The sequence below is a fragment of the Stegastes partitus genome, unplaced genomic scaffold (assembly GCF_000690725.1).
Source record: "Stegastes partitus isolate 25-593 unplaced genomic scaffold, Stegastes_partitus-1.0.2 Scaffold1, whole genome shotgun sequence".
Classification (NCBI taxonomy): domain Eukaryota; kingdom Metazoa; phylum Chordata; class Actinopteri; family Pomacentridae; genus Stegastes; species Stegastes partitus.
In genome coordinates this window covers 1,209,260-1,227,891 of record NW_007577732.1, presented here as the reverse complement: position 1 = coordinate 1,227,891, position 18,632 = coordinate 1,209,260, and the positions used below count along the sequence as shown (strand labels likewise).

The 18,632-nt window shown below is 40.5% G+C and overlaps 1 protein-coding gene across 2 annotated transcripts in view; it reads right to left on the bottom strand.

Moving 5' to 3' along the window:
• Positions 1–14,474: 14,474 nt before the first annotated feature.
• LOC103371986 (signal-induced proliferation-associated 1-like protein 2) overlaps positions 14,475–18,632 on the bottom strand; it is a 91,235-nt gene continuing 87,077 nt past the window's right edge. For both annotated transcript variants that reach the window (XM_008301531.1, XM_008301612.1), the window contains 2 exons: positions 16,820–16,898; positions 14,475–16,390 (listed from right to left, as the gene is read on the bottom strand). In XM_008301531.1, the coding sequence (XP_008299753.1) occupies positions 16,244–16,390; positions 16,820–16,898 (226 nt within the window). In that variant the 3' untranslated portion in view covers positions 14,475–16,243. The remainder of the gene's footprint in view (positions 16,391–16,819; positions 16,899–18,632) is intronic.

Here is an 18,632-nt window from a genome sequence, read left to right as displayed (position 1 = left end):
TGTGTTTAAGTCTCTAAATGCAAGTGGGGAAAATGACAATATAATTCATCCACCGCAAACCACAGCTTTAAAAATCCAACCTGAACTGTTAGATTGAATGTAGATGTGTTGTCCCGGTGTTCATGTTGTTGACTTGAAAATAAGCATGTTGCAAAGCTGAAAGCCACAAATCGGAATGAATACACCATTGTTAACTATCAAAGTAATGCTGTAATTTACTTTTGTTGATTAACCCATTTGACCTTGGTAAATTCCTCCATTTTTCTAGAGTGCCTTCCAGACTGCTTATTCATTCATCAGAGTATTACTGTACATGTGTATTTAAAAAGAGCAACGACAACAAACAGTGTTATCAAGAGCAACAGTGCAGCAGCCTGGTGAACAGTGGAGGTTTTCAAATCAAGAAGCCAATGAATCACAGTTTTATCTGCAAACGCACATGTATTGTTTCAGCATTACATTCTGGCCCTTGGAGTTAAAAGTTCATGTTTTACATCACTGAAGCATTTTCCTGCAAGGGCGAAGGCACAAACACCACCATGATCACCCACTGTATGACCTCGAGCATGAAAAGAAAGAACGTGATCGTCTAATTTCAGCTGCAGAAGACAAAGCGGAATATTTCCTGGAGGTGAGAGAAAATACAAATACATAATGGAGCCAGTGAAAGTTGATTTCAAGTATAAAAAAGAAAAAGTGGATGATTGGCAGGGCTCCCAAAGTGAAAATGTTTACAGAATATCTTGGAATAAATCGAGGTGACAGAATGTTCCTGGAAGTTGAATCTTAACCAGACGTCTTTGTAGGGCCATGGGACACACAGTATAGATAGAAACTGGCATCAAATATAGACAATTATAGCCACTACACCAGAAAACTTTCTCGCGCAGTCTGTCTCCAAAAGGGGTAAACCAAATGAAAGGACCCATGGGGTGCATGTGCGGGCTTTTTTTTTTTTTTTTATTTTTTTATTTTTTTAATTAGCCTGTGTAGCTGGACAGTTCAGTAGGGACGACACACAAACATTTGTGACTGTCAGCCCAAATGAATCCCTTCACACATTCATCAAAAAAAAAAAAAAAAAAGAAAGCAGCATAAACTCAAGAGTAATGTGAAATTGCCCTGTTTCATTGCAGCCTCTGGCCCTTCTCGACTCTAACAACTCTACTTTGTGGGTGGTGTGACAGAAACCTGACCTCGCTGCTCGCAGATGTTGCTGTGGTTTTGAGCTCCTCCAGCTGCTCACAGACACACAGGCCGCCACAAGGCTTGCACTTGCACTTAATGTCACTCTTTCTTCTCTCCCCGGCCCATTTACATTGTCACATGGTGTGCAGATAGAGGTTGATGATTAGAGACTGCATGAGAAAGGGCACAATTACAGTAACCACAAGCTGGAGAAAAGCAGGTGCTACTGGGAAACAAGAAAAAAAACATTTTTTTAAAAAAAATCTGAGAGTACAGAATATTCAGCTGCAGACTATTCAGGCGAGATGCCTTTTCACAGAGGAATGCAGAGGAAAGGAGGCAGATTGGTACCTGGCTTAGTTGATAAGCTGAGCATTAGGAGATGGAGAGGAACAAAAAAAGCCCTGTCTACATCCTCAACTCCTCTCTGTTCTATTCCAGTCCAGTCTCACGGCAATTTGTGAAATAGTCATGAAACTTAATCTATTGTTTCGTGTCCTGGAACACAATTTGCCAGACTTATTCGTGTTCTCCAGCACAAAATTCAAACCAATACATTTCAATTGAAATTATGTTTTGTGTCTGGGACGCGTTTTTTCCCCCATTAGACAGCGCATATACTCCGATGGTTTTGCCATTCTTTTCTTTCAACAGTCAGGCATTAACCAGTTTTACTGTTATGGCCCGTCCACACTAATAACTATAGAGATCACTATACAGATGTGTGGCCCACACTGACCAACATTAACATTCTGAAACACGTGCGTATAAACTCCGTATTCACGCAAATAGAAAAGACAAAAAATATATCCAGGCAGAGAGAGGCTGTTCTGAGATCGCTCTGAAAGTGATCCCAACGATATCGGTCATCGCTAGTATCGTTTATTTGTGGTAAATAAAATAATTGTGGTTAGTAAATAGGTGCTTTTACTGTGTTTGGGCTACATGCTCGTCGTTACTTTCATTTCTCTGTAAATGAATGCAACTCTGAAAAGGCCACATGCAGGGAAACAGCGACCGGGAGATGTACTGTGATCGCAGCGATGGACAATCTGACTGTTTTAACTGAGAGGCCAGCGGTGGGGAATGTATCTGTAGTTTTTTAAAGCTTTTAGCTAGCTCGTCGAGGCTGGCTACATTAGCTACTAGAAGCAGCAGCTAGGCGGCTAGCCTGGCTGCTACTGCTGCTGCGGCTGCTGCTTCTTCTTCTATTAATTTGGCATCCAACATTCAGGTGCATTACTTCTACCTACTGTACACACAAAAACTTTACAGACTGTCTAGGATGGATCTCTTCTGGATTTATGGCGAGGCTGTGCACCGACGCTAACAGGGTTGCCTGAGCAAACACCCCCAAACACTGCCGGTGGAATAAAAACACACAAATACCACAATATGATGTACTCTTTTACACTTATTTCATACTACGCGTATTATACTTTAATAGTAGCACATTTGTCAGTACTTCAATCCGTCTTCTTTAGTTTATAAATACAAAAACACGAGCCTAGTTGTAAACCCCAAGAAGAACTACATATTTCATGGTATGTCCAATCACGTTGTATTGTAACGCTACTGGAAGTTGTAGTTTTTTCTTCAAAATAGCTGTTTCTCCTAAATGGAGGGTGAACTATAAACAAAATTCATTTAGGGGTTTAAATTGATGAGGAACACGTTTATTTAGACTGACTTTACAAATTTAAGTTTAGGTTGATAGCATGCTAATGCCTGCTAATGAAAGCTACACATCCATGGACTGTACACAAAAGATGGGACGTAGGGTATGAAAGCCAACGCAGAAGTGCATTAACCTGCATTCTTTCTGACAGCCAACAGGGGTGCATCCTCCAGTTGCAAAAAGAAATCTGATTGTATAGACGTCTATGAGAAAATGATACTTGATCAGTTACCTCAGTAAACATTTTCCTAATGACTTTGGTCATTATGGTCTCAAATTCAGGATTCAAGACTTTCTGAATACAGAATGATGTTCATTTATTTAACTTTGGTCCCATTTAAAGTAAAATAGATGTTAAAGAAGGGAATTTTAAAGCAGGGCAGTCTTGTGATTTACAGGTTGCTTGTGTTGTGCTGTGCATGATCTTCTCAGGTTCTCAAGTCAGATTCACAGCTTGATGATTTCAACCGTTTTCAGAAGATCAACACTGTGACCGCCAAGACTCAAGGAGGGACAAAGGAGGATAGCAGAGAGAAACAGACAAACAATGCACAAGAGAACATCAAACAGTGGGCAGGTTGGAGAGGCTAGTGACCACAGATCAGAAATGTGCAGTTCTGGAGGCAGAGACACCTGCAGAGAGGATAGAACACAAACTGTAGGAGAGAGAAGACACGAAGTCAAAGACATGCATCAATGCATCAACCATAAATGCATGGAGGAATCCATCTTAATAGACAGAAAAAGCTAAAAGTTTCTACCACCAAACTGCTGGTGGTGCAAGTTGAAAAGTCAGTGGATCACCAAAGACATCAGGACACATCGTCTGGAAGACATGAATGTCTGTCCCTGAATTTCATAGTAATCTATACAGTAGTTGTTGAGATATTTACGTCTACGAGTCAAGACTGGAACAATCAAAAGGTAATCTCTTGTATATTGTTTAGATGGCACACTTCTATAGAGCAAAGTGATCTGTAATAAGGAAGAAAGCTGCATTAAACAGCAGAGAGCCATCATACTATACAGAGTAGCTGTGTGAAGGTGGGTAGTATGCTAAATGGAGGGACTGTAAAAAAAAGAAAAGAAAAAAATGACGGAGAAGTGAGAATCTGTAGGACCTCAGGGACCTGACACACTGAAAGCTGACAAGCTCGTCTTTGACGTATGGATCACAAGAGCTTTGCACTTTTGTTATTGCGCACATAAATTACACAGGCAGCATGGCGAGCACTTGTCAAAGTGTTATGTCACACTGGGGAACAAAGACAAATAAGTCACAAGTAAGTAAATAAGTAAATAACACAAAACAGCACCTCTGAGGATTGGGGCAGAGTGAGTTTGTTTTCCCAGGATTAAAGGTCATTCATTTTGAGACTGCTGTTTTTATGCAAATGCATTGAACCTTATTATGGTGTATATTATTGACTACATAAGCAATCGATACAAAATAATGACCTGGGTCAGAGGGCAGTCATAGCATGTTGAGCTGGAGAACACTTCATTGATCATCTTGTTATGCATTTGTATGTCATGAAGTGTGTACATGTGATGACATAGTGCATATTTACCAGCTTAGCCATGAGCTCAGTCTTCAATATAGTTTCAAAGAATGTATGAATGAATGGCTGGCAGTTGAACAGGTTGCTGTAATAAAACTTCTGCGGTTAAAGTGTTTTGATTGCACACTTAAGTGAACAGAAGTCATATCAAAAAAGTCTAATACCACGTGTTATTTTAATGGCAAATTCAGCTGAGTAATCCACGTCAAACTCATCCTTCATTACAATGGGATGTGATAGTGGAGCTTTGTTCCCGCATCATAAACTGAGCTGTCACTGGGAGAGGAAGAAGCGAACATTAATTTGTACTTATTGAACCGGTTAATGAACTATTCAGGGAAATACCAATATTCAGTGTTTGCTTCATTGCTCCTGGTGAACATAAAGTCCTGCTATTAAGCAGACTAATTAAAATCACAAATCAAAATCTTCAGTTTTTTATGTTTTATTAGGGCTCATAAATGAACGTTTATTACTTTTGTTGACATGCTGAATAAAGATGTATAAATGTCACCATCTGGCATGTGAAGGAGACTAAACCCAGCTTTATTGTAGGAATGTGGAAAGAAAGAAATAATAGGATGAGAAGTTTGATATAAATCCTTTCCGAGAAGATTTTATGTAACGTAAATACCAACCGTGACCTGGTGTAAAGGTCAGCTTGACTTTCTGTATGGGGTGTTTGGTGGTGATTGGTCCACTTGAAACTGATGTATTTCAACAACTATCAGGTACTGTTTGACCATAACATGACATTCATGGTCCCCAAAATATAAAACCAAAGAACTGTTGCAATCCCCTGAATTTTTTCAGAGGGTCATAAGGTCAAAATTATAATTCATCTTTGGTTAATGACAAAATACCTGCAAAACTGCTCTCCTATTTGCTAAAGGCATACTTGTGTTAAGTGCTAATTAGAAAATGTTAAAGACCCCCTCCGGTGATAAGTTTTTAACCTTGCTAATATGCCCCTTTGGTGTTTTTATGCGCCAGAAGACATGTCATGAGTGAAATAAGCAGTCAACGTCATGTGTGAGCATTCCCACCTTGAAACTGCAGCGCACCAAGGACAGTCTCAAAACTGTGGATGTAGACATCCAGGGATTTATACATAACAAATATGAGAAACCAGTCCTGTTATCCTGCAACGTTTGAGTATGTATGACTTAATTACTCAAATATTGCAACTTGCCATGGTGAGTAGCTTCATAGTGTCGAAGCAGATCCAAAGAGCCGGTGTGCTTGAGGTGCAGCCAGCAGGGAGGGATGAGTGGACTTCATAGATCTGGAAAGCATTATTTTCGTTGAAAACACTTCTAAATATATAACTTTATTACACAGAGATGGATTTTTTGGGTTCAAATTAATGATCAGAGAGGGACACTAATAGTACACCTGCTGTTTGCATGTTAGCAACCTTGCAGCATTTAGACCACTGCACTGCTGCGTCTAAATTTAGAGGAGGTTCTCTAGGCTGAAGACTCTTAGTCTGTTTGTATTATTCATCATACAGAATTATTTAATGTATGGAAAAGGAGAAATAAGGACTTATGGTACTGTGGGGAAATGACCTTCTGCTATGACATTTACTGCATTTTTCACATCTGTTTCACAGTTCAAAATATAGACATCTGTTTTTGTGGATATATAACAAGAGTGCATATGGAGACAGCAGGATGGGGGAAAAACAACTGGGTGTGCGCTGTGGTGTGGGACAGCCAGGAGAACTGAGGGACATGAACTGAGCAGTCCTGTGTGGTTGATGCAGACGCCAAACGATTGTATTCTATGGTTGATATCATATTTTATAAACGTTTGGGTACGTATTTTACTTGACATCATTTATTAATATTATGCACCTTTAAATGAGTTTAGTTACAAAACATTTCCTTACTTTTCAGTTGTTTTCAGAAGTTATAAGGATGGCTAACACCTGAAGCTTTCTTCTGACTGGTAAATGGATTAATATTGTAGACAAGCCATTAAGCTCAGTGTATTTTTTTCAGATATTGTATTTTCTTTTGTCTTACATGCACACAGATGTTTACAGCTGTCTGACGTGTCCTTTTTTATATTTGTAAGTGGTATACCTGTGTGTTTCTTTTGTTGAATAAAAGCATTTACAATTGAAATGTAGTTTAATAAATGTTCTTGGTAGCATCTATACGACTGTTCAGACCATATATTTAAACATGATGATATAACTGAAGACTTCTCCTTCCACATCTGTTCAATTTATTCCTCGGGTACCTGTCGATCTTCCAACGCTCATTTTTCCTGATGTTACTGTCCTTCTCTGCTCCTTGTCAACCACCGCTGTCAGGTTAGTTAGCCAGCATCTGCTTGTCTGTCTACAGTTGGAAATCCCACAGGATCTCTGCTCGGCTGTTCGTCACCACTGTCAGTGCTGTTTCCCACTGGGACCAGGGGGCTTCTACCTCATATTCAACACAGATATTCATATGCATTATTCCCGTCACTTTGCTATACCATTTGGTGTAGGCTGCCACAGCAAGCATCTGGACTGATCCAGTCCAACCAATATGCTGGCTGGCTGATACTGGCCTGTCACAGATCTGCACATAAGTTATCTGCAGCACATGTAGCAGAGTCTGTATCACGGGCATTGGTGCAGAGTGCAGTGGATATAGTACCTTGCTGAGAAGTTAAACAATGACTCAATCGTTTTCCCTCCTCAATATTACTCGAATAAATATATATTTATATAAAGAAAATCAACCAATATATCAATCTCACTATTTTTTTTACACTGTAATTGGCCCCAAAAATCCAGCATCAGTTCAAATGTCTTTATCAGAATAGGTGAGAAGCAGATTTTTAACAACCTCTGCCTGCAGTTGATGAAAGGTCTGTTCTTATTACACATTGACACAGCATGCGTTTTATTTTCCAGGGACGCAAGCTTACCAGGTTGACGGTGAACACACTCTGACCTCCTTCATCCCTGAGCTCACTGTGCCAACAAGAAAGGCTCCAACACATTTTCTCTTTGACCTTCAGTATCTTTTGTAACTCCTCCTCTCAAATAAAGCATCGATTGCTTCTCCAGTTAAGCTTTTATTGCTGATGATGGGTCAGTGGGGGTTGTTTGTTATTCAGTCCTATACGCCCCCACTTTCACGTCTACCATTCACCCCCCAGACATCAATATTCCCATGACCCTCTAAAACAACCCCTCTATGCAGCCACACAGGCCCGGCCAGACTAATGCAACTTTGCATAATCAATATCTTACATTGGAAAAAAGAAGAAGAAAAAGTCAGTGTATAGATCCGATTCTGAACTCCTCCTAACCACCACCCACTCACCCACCTGCCCTGCACCTTGAATACCTCCTCACAGCCAGGGCTGTTTGCAGCCAATTGAGAATCGATAGCAGGGCTCGCTGTTGCTCGAAGGCTGAAAAGGACAGCAGACAAGGACATCTTGGCAAATGAAGATAATTCAGCAGCATTGTCTTATCTATTTGTTCCTGTCTCTTTATCTAATTTGGCAGTGAAACGACACACACAGAGCACAAGACATAAGCCTTCCCGTTATTCTACATACAAGGTTTGCTCAGGTTTTGTCTCAGCTGGATGTGTGATGTGAGATTTCAAGCTTTTCTGCCAGCACTGACCTTTCTGGAAAATGATTTTTTATTTTTTTATTTTTTCCCCTTTCCTTTCCTTTCCTTTTCTTTCTTTCTTTTTTTTTTTTTTTAATGTATTTTTTTTTATTTTTACCCTTTCTGATTCCTATTGAGGCCAGGCAGGCAGGCAGGCAGGCAGGCAGGCAGGCAGGCAGGCAGGCAAGAAGCTTATAAGATGTCGCCCTTCACTAGGTTCAACTAAAGGCTGGTCACCTGTGACTTGACTGACAGATAGCGGCGGCCCACGGGGACCTGGGAGGCAGATGGGGGAGAGAGATGACTGTCTGACTGGATTGGAGAATCTTCCCTTTTTTTTTCTCTCCCTCCCTTCTCTTTTTCTTTCTTTTGTGTTGTGTGTGAGATGTGGCTCCCAAGTGAGTGAGAGGGAATTTCAAAGCGCCTGCAGAGGAGAGATGAGCTGCACTGATAAGCAGTCCAGGTGAGAGAGCTAATCCTGCCGTTACGCCTCGCAGGCACACAACACAATTGAGATTTGGTAACTGCCTGGCAAGACCAAAGGCGAGCCTTTTGAGTTTTTCTTTTTTCAACGGCTTCAATGCTTAATACCTGAGTGGTGGTCAATACTCTGTTCTTGTACGATTGGTAAAAGTGGAAAAATGTGATGTTGAGATATTGAGCTAAGGATTATACAGTTATTATGAATAATGCATACACAGAATTTTTTATGTTTTCCTGCAAACCTGTGGCGGATTATTCTTTTTTTTTTCTTTTTTTTTTTACATTAATCCACCAGCAGCAGAAATCCATTGTTTCTATGGAAGCTGATATCTGAGTGTGATACTGGTATTTGATATCTCGCAGTCGGTTACTACAGGCTGACCTACACACACAAAGTCGATAAAGTCCCTCCTCCCTCTGCGCTGTGCCAGCTGTGCTTTGGGCACACTGAGCCCTATTCTGGGTAACATGATCACTACCAGGGTGGCACTCACAGCAGGGGAGCATCTGCTATGGGACTGTGGAAACAGGACAACTGTGTCCCAGTCACATGCTATTATGTGTGATGAGCAACAAATCTATGGAGCTGTGGATGACGGTCACTCCTGAACGGAGGACAAACGCCAGCATTTACTCTGTTAACTGCTGACACAGTCAAGTATTAGAAATCAATACGGTTTGTGTTACTGTAAGCTTTTACCATCTGGTTAGACGAGACCATCAACCTATTGGATTGGGATATATATTTACTGCTAGTCAGCATATTTTGCAAGACTAATGAAATTCCAACATGTCATTTTATGATTGGATGGATTCTGTGCATCTACCGCTGCAGCTTGCTCTTCATCTTCACTCTGCGCTGCTCCGTCCACGGATATTTCTCCAGAACTCCCTGATGCCAGAGTCATTTGGCACCTCTCTGTAGTTGCTGGTTAAAAGTCCACAACACACCCTGGACTCCTCCTCCATCTGAAACAGGCAACACTTTCGCTTTGTGCTAGCGTGAGCTCCCATCTGCTGCTCTGGCATCGCGCACACACATGTAGATTAACCACTTCATCTGACTGCATGCTGCTCCTGGCCAAAACCAGAAGTCGTCCACACACACACACACACACACACACACACACACACACACATGGGGGCATCTTTGCCTTTGAGCTGTGGTTTGGAGAAGCCCAATGGAGAGGTCACGCAGAGATCAGGAGCCTCCCAGGAGAGTCAGAGCAGGACGGTTGCTAATATAGCCTCCAGGTTCATTTATTTAAGTGTTCAGATTTGGCTGAAGCTACCTTCTTTTTGTTGAAATTGCTTTGTAAGCTCAGATACACACTTTGCTGACACAGAAATGGTACAAAAATAAAGAAAACCTCAAACATGCTTCCAGTGACTGGCTCCAAGTCCTTCACAGGTAAACCCACAAGGGGGGAAAATGCATCCAAAAAAGACATGGCTAGAACAATCCTACCCACAATTCAGTGCAGCTGCATACCCACCAGCCCCAAGAGGACGTGATAGATTGGACCACACTCCAGCAGCTGGGCTGGAGGTTTATGCAGGAAGTAGCAAACAAATTTAATTGTTTTTTTTCTCCGCACCCAAAAAGGCTTACGATTAATTATTCAGTGACTCTTTTGCCGTCCCTGCAGTGAAAGCAACATCTGTCATTTATTTAAAGCACAGCAACTCATAGGGAATCAAGTCACAAACACATTATGGTTTCATGTTTCCATCTGAAAGTCTTAGCACACCTGCTGTTTACAAAATAAAGGATGAAGAAGAAGGTTGTTATCCTTGTTGCCTCTTGCAGGAGCTCAACAAATGTACCTACAAAGTTCGCTCTGTCTATTGTCTCCGCCTCAAGAACAGGCACTGTTTCCTGATGAACAAACACACAGTTAGGCCCATATATACAGTACCTATGAAAAGTTTTCATCCCCTTTAAGTCAGTATTTAATAGATGAAATTTGGTTTGTAGCTACAGCATTGAGCCTGTGTGAATAGCTCCCAATCAGCCTTGCACATTTGGACACTGCAATTTTACACCATTCTTCTTTGCAAAACTGTTCAAGCCCTGTCAGGTTGCACAGGGATTGTGAGTGAACAGCCCTTTTTCAAATCCAGCCACAGATTCTCAATTGGATTGAGGTCTGGGCTCTGACTCAGCCACTCCAGAACATTCACCTTGAAACTATTTTTGTGTAACTTTGGCTGCATGTTTTGGGTCATTGTCTTGCTGGAAAAACACATTTTCTACCGAAGCACAGCTCTCTTGCAGTCTGCTTCAAGTTGTCCTCCAGGATTTCTCTATACTTTGCTGCATTCCTTTTTACCCTCTACCTTTATAAACCTTTCACGGACTGCTGCCAGGAAGCATCCCCACATCATAATGCTGCCACCACCATGCTTCACAGAGGGGATGGTGTGTTTGTGATGATGTGCAGTGTTTGGTGTCTGCCAAACATCCATCTAGTCCAGGGGTCGGCAGCCTTAAACACTCAAAGAGCCATTTGGACTCATTTCCCATGGAACAGAAAACACCAGGAGCCACAAAACCCTTTTGACATCTAAAATGAAGATAGCACTGCATATATCGTGTTTACCTTTATGCTCTGTATAAACGCTATAGTGTGTTGCATTTATGAAATCAATAAACTGCTACAGAGGAAACAAAATTTCATTTTTGCATGCAACAAAGCATTTTGAACTCTGAAAAAACAAAGACGCTGGTTTGAAGGTTACTTTAAAATAAAATATTCAGTGTCTATTTGAGTCCTCCTTGTATTTATGAAATAAAAAGCCAAACTTAAATCATCCACCTGCAGCAGCAGTCTGGTTGTCCTGCTGACTGCAGCTGGGACTGCTGACCAGACTCCTTACCACCTGTGAGCACTTTGGGACGGGAAGGAGCTCACGGCGGCATCGCTGTTCGCTGACAGTAATTGTAGAACGATGCATGTTTTCATGTCAGAGTCTCCAAAACACCAGAAAAGTCTCTGATGACACCAGAAAGAGTTGCTAGATTTGTCGCTAGAGGATTTGGAAAGTCGGCAGATTTAGCAAGAACGTCATGAAGTTAGCAACACTCTGTGTGCCGGCGGGTGTCGCATATTGGCGGTTGTGATACAAATTTTGAGTGACAAAAATTAAACGCGTTTTATTTTAATGTTTTAAGATCACCATAATCTTCAAATTTAGAATTACATTTTAAAAACACATGAACTAAAATCAAATATATTTAAATTAAATACTCATTATTTATTTTCCAAAGCCATAAGGAGCTGCAGCAGAGGTATGAAAGAGCCACATGTGGCTCCAGAGCTGCGGGTTGCCGATCCCTGATCTAGTCTAATGGCCAAAAAGTGAAAATATGGTCTCATCAGACCAAAGAAACATTTTCCAGTTGACTTCAGAGTCTCTCACCTGCCTTTTGCTGAAGTCTATTTGAGATTTAATAGGAGCTTTTTTCAATTGTGCCTTCCTCTTTACCACAAACCGCCGAGCAACAGTTGCAATATACACAGTCTCTCCCATCTCAGCCACTGGAGCTTGTAAGTCCTTCAAAGGAGTCAAAGGTGTCTTGGTGGCCTACCTCACTAGTCTCTTTCTTCCACGGTCACTAAATCAAATTTGGTGAAAGGGTAAAGGAACGAAAGCTCTTTAATGTGTAGCCCCCTCATTGTCAAGGGGCCAAAAGTAATTGGACAACTGACTCAAAAACTGTTTCATAGACAGGTGTAGGACATTCCCTCGCTATTTCTTCATCAATTACTCAGGTAAAAAAAAAGTCTGGAGTTAGTTCCAAGTGTGGCGTTTTCATTTGGAAGCTGTTGCTGTGAACCCACAACAAAAGAACTCTCAACAGAAGGGAACAGGGCTTCCTTTTGCTGAAAAAACAAAACAAAGGCAGCTCTCCAGGAGGTAGGCATATCATTATCCAAGTCTACCATATGGAGAAGACTTCATGAGAGCAAATACAAAGGGTTCACCATGAGGTGCCAACCATACATAAAACTCAAGAGTAGAAGGTTCAGAATAGACTTTGCCGTAAAACATCTAAAAATGCCTGCCCAGTTAGGCAACAGCATTCTTTGAACAGAAGAAACTAAGATCAATCTGTACGAGAATGATGGGAAGAAAAAAGCACATTGAAGGCTTGGAGCAGCTCATGAACCGAAGAACACATCATCTTTAAAATAGGGTGGAGGCAGTGTGATGGCATAAACATGCATGGCTTCCAATGGCACTGAGTCACGTGTTTATTGACAACGTGACAGAAGACAGAAGCAGCAGGATGACTTCTGAGGTGTAATGATATACTTTCTGTGCAAATTCAGACAAATACAGCAAAGCTGATAGGACAGTACTTAATAGTACTGATGGACAATGTCACAAAACATACTTCGAAGCAACCAAGGAGTTTTTGAAGGAAAAGAAGTGACTATTCTGGCTGAGGCAAGTGTGTATTGCATTGCATATTGCATTTCTTAAGTGAGGACGGCTGCAGTAAAGGACTAGCAAAGCATCACAAAGGAGGAAACCTATTATTTGGTCATGTCCATGGGTTTTAGACTTCAGGCAGTAATTGCCTGCAACAGATTCTCAATCAACTATTAAAAATGAATAATGTATTTATAATTATGTTCATTTATCCTTTTATATTTCAGCCTCTGAATGGTTGCAATTCCAAAACATTTCATATATTCCTGCCAACAGCCATCACCTTGAAAAACAAATCTGACTGACTGACTGATTATTATTATTGTTGTATAAAATTTATGTTATATTGATTTTTTTAAAAAGTGAGCTTTTACAATATTAAATTTCCCTTCTGGGATAAATAAAGTATTTTTCATTTCATTTCATAATTTTGTTCAACTTATTGAATCGAAGTTTCAAGTCCACATTGAAATTGCAATTAAACTTGTTAATTTCAAACCTATTATGGTGGTTTAATTTGGGTTGTTACCTAAATATTTCCCAACCTAACTGTATTTTGAGTTCACAACTCTTACCATTAGGTGTACAGATTCAAAGCTGTCCTCAGTAAAGTTAAAAAAAAAAAAAAGAAAAAAGAAACTATTTATTTGCTTTGTCTTTCCAACAAAGCTAAGATCTCCTGTATGTTCATACATAACATTTATGTACAGTGTAATGATCTTAATAGAGTCCAAATGAGCAGTAAGGGAAAAAGTTAGTTTCATAGTCAGCAGACTAACTTTGGAAGACACCTGCTGAAGTTGACTAATTAAAGAAATGCATGTTTGTACAAAATGAGGACTTTGGATCCCTTTATAGCTGCTGAGGAAAGGAGATAAAGTTACAGCTTCATAATAACTCATAATATACCTAGTGACAACCTCTAGGGCTGAAAAATAAAGCCAACAGTGCAAAACAACTGCAGTTCCCCAAATGGCCATTTGAGGACGGCTCCAAAGTGAGTCAATCCCCACAGAGCCCCATGTTAAAATGATCAACTTTACAGAGGAAATAAACACGTTTACAGCCCGCTACAAAAGTGTTTTAGTCTGTATAGCTAAATTCCTCAGTAATGACCACTGTAAAAGTGGGTAATTATTATAATTTTTTTTATATAGAAGTCAACAATTTAAATTGTATTAAGGCACAAAGTTATGCAAAGTGAAGGGCATGGCTACTTTGAGTGAAAGGTTGGTATTCTCATTGTACAGTCCATGACCCGGTGACGTTGGTATGGCCGGCCTCAGCTCAACACACTCCACCTCTGTGCTCACTTTGGGATTAGTCAAGAGTTAGGAGGAGTCAGTTTGACGGCTGGAGCCACCACACTGAGCTTCAGGACTGTTCTTTAGAAACCCTATGGATGGCATTTTGGAGGGTTTATCCATCTTTATATACAGTCTATGGAAAAAAGTGTGAAGCTTCTGTTTGCATTAACACCACGGACAATTTCAAATGCCTGGCAGACGGAGCACTGTGAAAACCACAGAAAGCATTTTATTTTTACAACTACATTTATTAAAAAAAACAACCAACCAAACAAACAAAAAAAAGCAACCCATGTCCCACCAGGGATGAGACAGTTTATGGAGAGAGACATTTTTAAAAGCATACAAACCAGCAAACGGTAATCTAGCAGCATCCAAATGTTGGAATCTCCAAAATCATCATTTATATATTTAAATATATAGGTTTTTTTTTTTTTGCCCTGGCAAGCTACACACTTTACAACATACACAGAGCTTTATCTCTCCTTAGTGCAGAAAAAAACCTTAATAAAATAAACAACTTTAGGTTAAATAAGCTTAAATAATAGTGTTAAATACAAGACACTTCTGTGGCAGATATGTACAGAAATAAACACATTTGGCATTGTAAGTGTGGTTCACTGGCGCTTGCTCTAATGCTCTAGAAACCACTGCATAAGAACAGATTTTGCTGTGATAAACGACACACAACCGCTCACGCTCACACACAGACACATTCATAGACACATTCACACACATGATTTTATGTCAGTGAGCCACAGACAAGGCATGTGTTTAGAAAAAAAGAACTAAAAGCAAAGAGAAACAATCCATTTACAACCAAGAGTTTTAGGCACAGTCTCTTCCTGTTTTATAAATACATGTCAAATACAACTGCGTCTTGACAGGAACTCTTCACGTTTGTGCTAATGTCTTGTTTTTTTTTGTTTTTTTTTTTAAAACACAGTTTTGTAACTACCACTTTGTTATTGCTAGGACATTGTGACAGTGAATGGGAACTACTGACAAACGTGTGTAGGGAAAAGAAGCACCTTTAAACATCGAAATTACTGCCATGTGACCCTACGTTACAACACAGAGGAAAACAAAAGGTGGAATTAATCCAAAAAAACAAAAAAAAAAACAAAACAAAAAACAAAACAAAAGAAAATCTCAAAACATCAAACCTCAACTTTTGACTTTGGGAACCAGAAATCCAGAGCAAAAAAAAAAAAGAAGAAGGGGTTTTATTTGAGCTACATTCATTTTCCCCCCACTGTACGTTTCAAGACCGCCACATGTGGACTCCTCTTGGTGCAAGCAGACAGTAAGTACCACTTCATTATGTCCAGTACATTCCTCCCCCCCCCCTCGCCTCGCCTCTTTTCTATTTTTCCTGTGTCCGTGAAGGCCGGTACAGAAACAGCTGTGTGACAGTGTGTGCAGTATGATACAGTACAGCTGAGTATACAGTACAGTAGACTGACGCGACATACGTAGGTAGATTATATGTTGACTACAGTAAATGAGCTTTACATTCCACTACTGTAAGAAGATCCCAAGGACTCAGGCGGGGGCCCTGGGGTTTGCCGCTCTCAATTCGTCTCCAGCGCCGGAGATGAGGAGGTTTCCCAAGAGTCTCGTTTGCCAGGAGAAAGAAACCGTTAACATCAGAAACAGCCCTGCACTTCAGACAAGGAAGGATCCAAAAAAACTAAGGTCCAGATCAGGGTTTCAAGTCTCTCACACAGGGCTGCACAACAGTCTCCTAAGCATGGGGCTTTTTAAAGAGTCTTGATTACTCTTGGGACCGGTAATGGTTTGTTTTAGAGTTTGCCTGTGGATCATCGGGGGAGTCTTAAGTAGGAGTTGAGTGGGTGCCCAGGAGGAGTGAAGGCCATCTTGCTCTCTCTCCCTTTGTCTAAGCAGGTCTGTCTCTCGCTAGCTCTCTCTCTCTCTCTCCTTCTCTCGCTCTCTCTCAGGGTTTCTTATCGATGGTGTGAAAGAACCACTCTGTGAACTTCCTGAGCTGAGCTGCCGCTGTCTGGCTCTCCTCCTGCAGTCGCATGTTGTCCTGTCTCAGGTGTTGCACCTCCTCCTGTAACATCGCCTTGTCCTCTTTCTCCTGAACACACACATGAACACACACAATCAAAAGTGGGACATGAGGCAAAAATAAATGGATACAAAAGAGTCTGATAAAAGCCCCGCTATTACAAGAACATCCGTCTTTCGTCAGCGCAGTGTAAATGGGAGGCATTAACATGGCAAAGCAGCCTTTCCTCTGTTCCGATAAAAGTGCATTTCCTCTCTCCATTTTAAGCACATTAGTGGAGGTGGGGAAATGTTGGGCTGGGACACAATAAGGAAAGGAAGCAGGATATTGAATTAAGTGGATGAGTTTGTATTACACAGACCTCGGGGGCACCCATTATTCAATGTCTGTTATTCTGAGCCGTGTGACACAGACATGCACTGTTTGCAAACATGAAAAAGAAAATGGTGACAAAAAAAACATCATAGAGAAATAACAGAGTAATATACATGAACTTACCTTTCTGAGATCGTGCTGCAGCTGCCGGAGGATCACCTCCAACTGGTTGACTTTGCCGGTTAATGTTGAAGGGGAGCCGCTGTTGGGTTACACAAAATAAGATGTTGGTAAGACTTAATAAGGACTTCTTTATCACATAAAGAACACAAAATGACAGTTTCTCCTATTTTATTCTTTAGCCCTGATTATACTTCCTTGCTGTTGACACACAGACACATATTTTGTTATCGTACTACTTTAAGGTCTACTTGGAGGACCCTGTTGCATACATCCGCAGTAGATCTACATCTACACACAACTACCTATGAAGAATAGCTGTCATGCAAACACAAACGTCTCTGGACTGTCGTGAAATTGAGGAGACGACTGAGTTTATGTTATGTGGACCCTAGCAAAAACAGAAAGGCCAGTCCTATACATCGGATTTACATGACATGATGTGCAGTTTACAATGACAGAAAAGCAGATTAAGATTGTTGCTAACTTGCTAATGGTAAAACACAGTGGGTTGGGTAAAAACTCCCCCTGATTTATTATTGTTTCTGACTGAACTAGTATCCAGCATTGCGATCTCAATCCAGTATTTTAGTATAGTACAGTAAATAAAAATGCAATTATATTGCTATTTACGCTAATATACAGTATAAGGTGTGATTAATAAGTTCCAAGATGGTGCCTATAAAAAATTTAAAAAACGTAGAAGCCTCAAACAGCCTACTCTAGCTCCAGGCGTTTTAGCACACTACAGGCCCATATCCAACCTCCCTTTTATTTCTAAAATTCTTGAAAAAGTTGTTGCAAGTTGTGATTATCTGCATAGAAATGGTTTGTCTGAAGAGTTTCAGTCAGGTTTTAGATTGCATCATAGTACAGACACAGCACTGGTGAAGGTCACTAATGATCTTATAGCTTCAGACAGTGGACTAGTTTCTATTCTTGTTCTACTGGATCTCAGTGCTGCATTTGATACAGTGGATGACAGCATCTTGTTATAGAGACTGGAATGTTTAATTGGGCTTAAAGGAACTGCACTAAATTGGTTTAAGACATTCACGTTAATGATGATTCTTCCACCCGCAGTAGAGGCAGTTATGGAGTTCCACAGGGCTCTGTGTTAGGACCTATATTATTTACCTTGTACATGCTCCCTTTAGGCAATATTATTAGGAAACATTGCATAAATTTCCACTGTTTTGCAGACGACACCCAGATATATTTATGTATGAAGCCAAATGAAATCAATCAGTTGGACAGACTCCCGGCATGTGTGAAGGACATAAAGGCCTGGATGACCTGTAATTTCCTTCATTTAAATTCAGACCAAACTGAAGTTATTGCATTTGGTCCTAAACACCTCAGAAACACACTATTGAACTAGATACCTACTCTAGATGGAATTGCCTCGGCCTCCAGTTCTACTGTAAAGAACCTTGGAGTTATTTTGGAACAGGATATGCCGTTCAATAGCCATATAAAACAAGTTTGTAGGACAACCTTTTTTCATTTACGTAATATTGCAAAAATCAGGAATGTCCTGTCTCAGAGTGATGCTAAGAAACTAGTCCATGCATTTATAACTTCTAGACTGGACTATTGTTATTCCTTATTATCAGGATGTCCCAATAACTCTCAAAAACCTTCAGCTGATCCAAAATGCTGCAGCCAGGGTTCTGACAGGAACCAGTAAGAGAGATCATATTTCTCCTGTATTAGCCTCTCTTTATTTGCTCCCTGTAAAATCAAGGATAGAATTTAAAATCCTGCTTCTAACATATAAAACTCTCAATGACCAAGCTCCATTTTACCTTAAAAA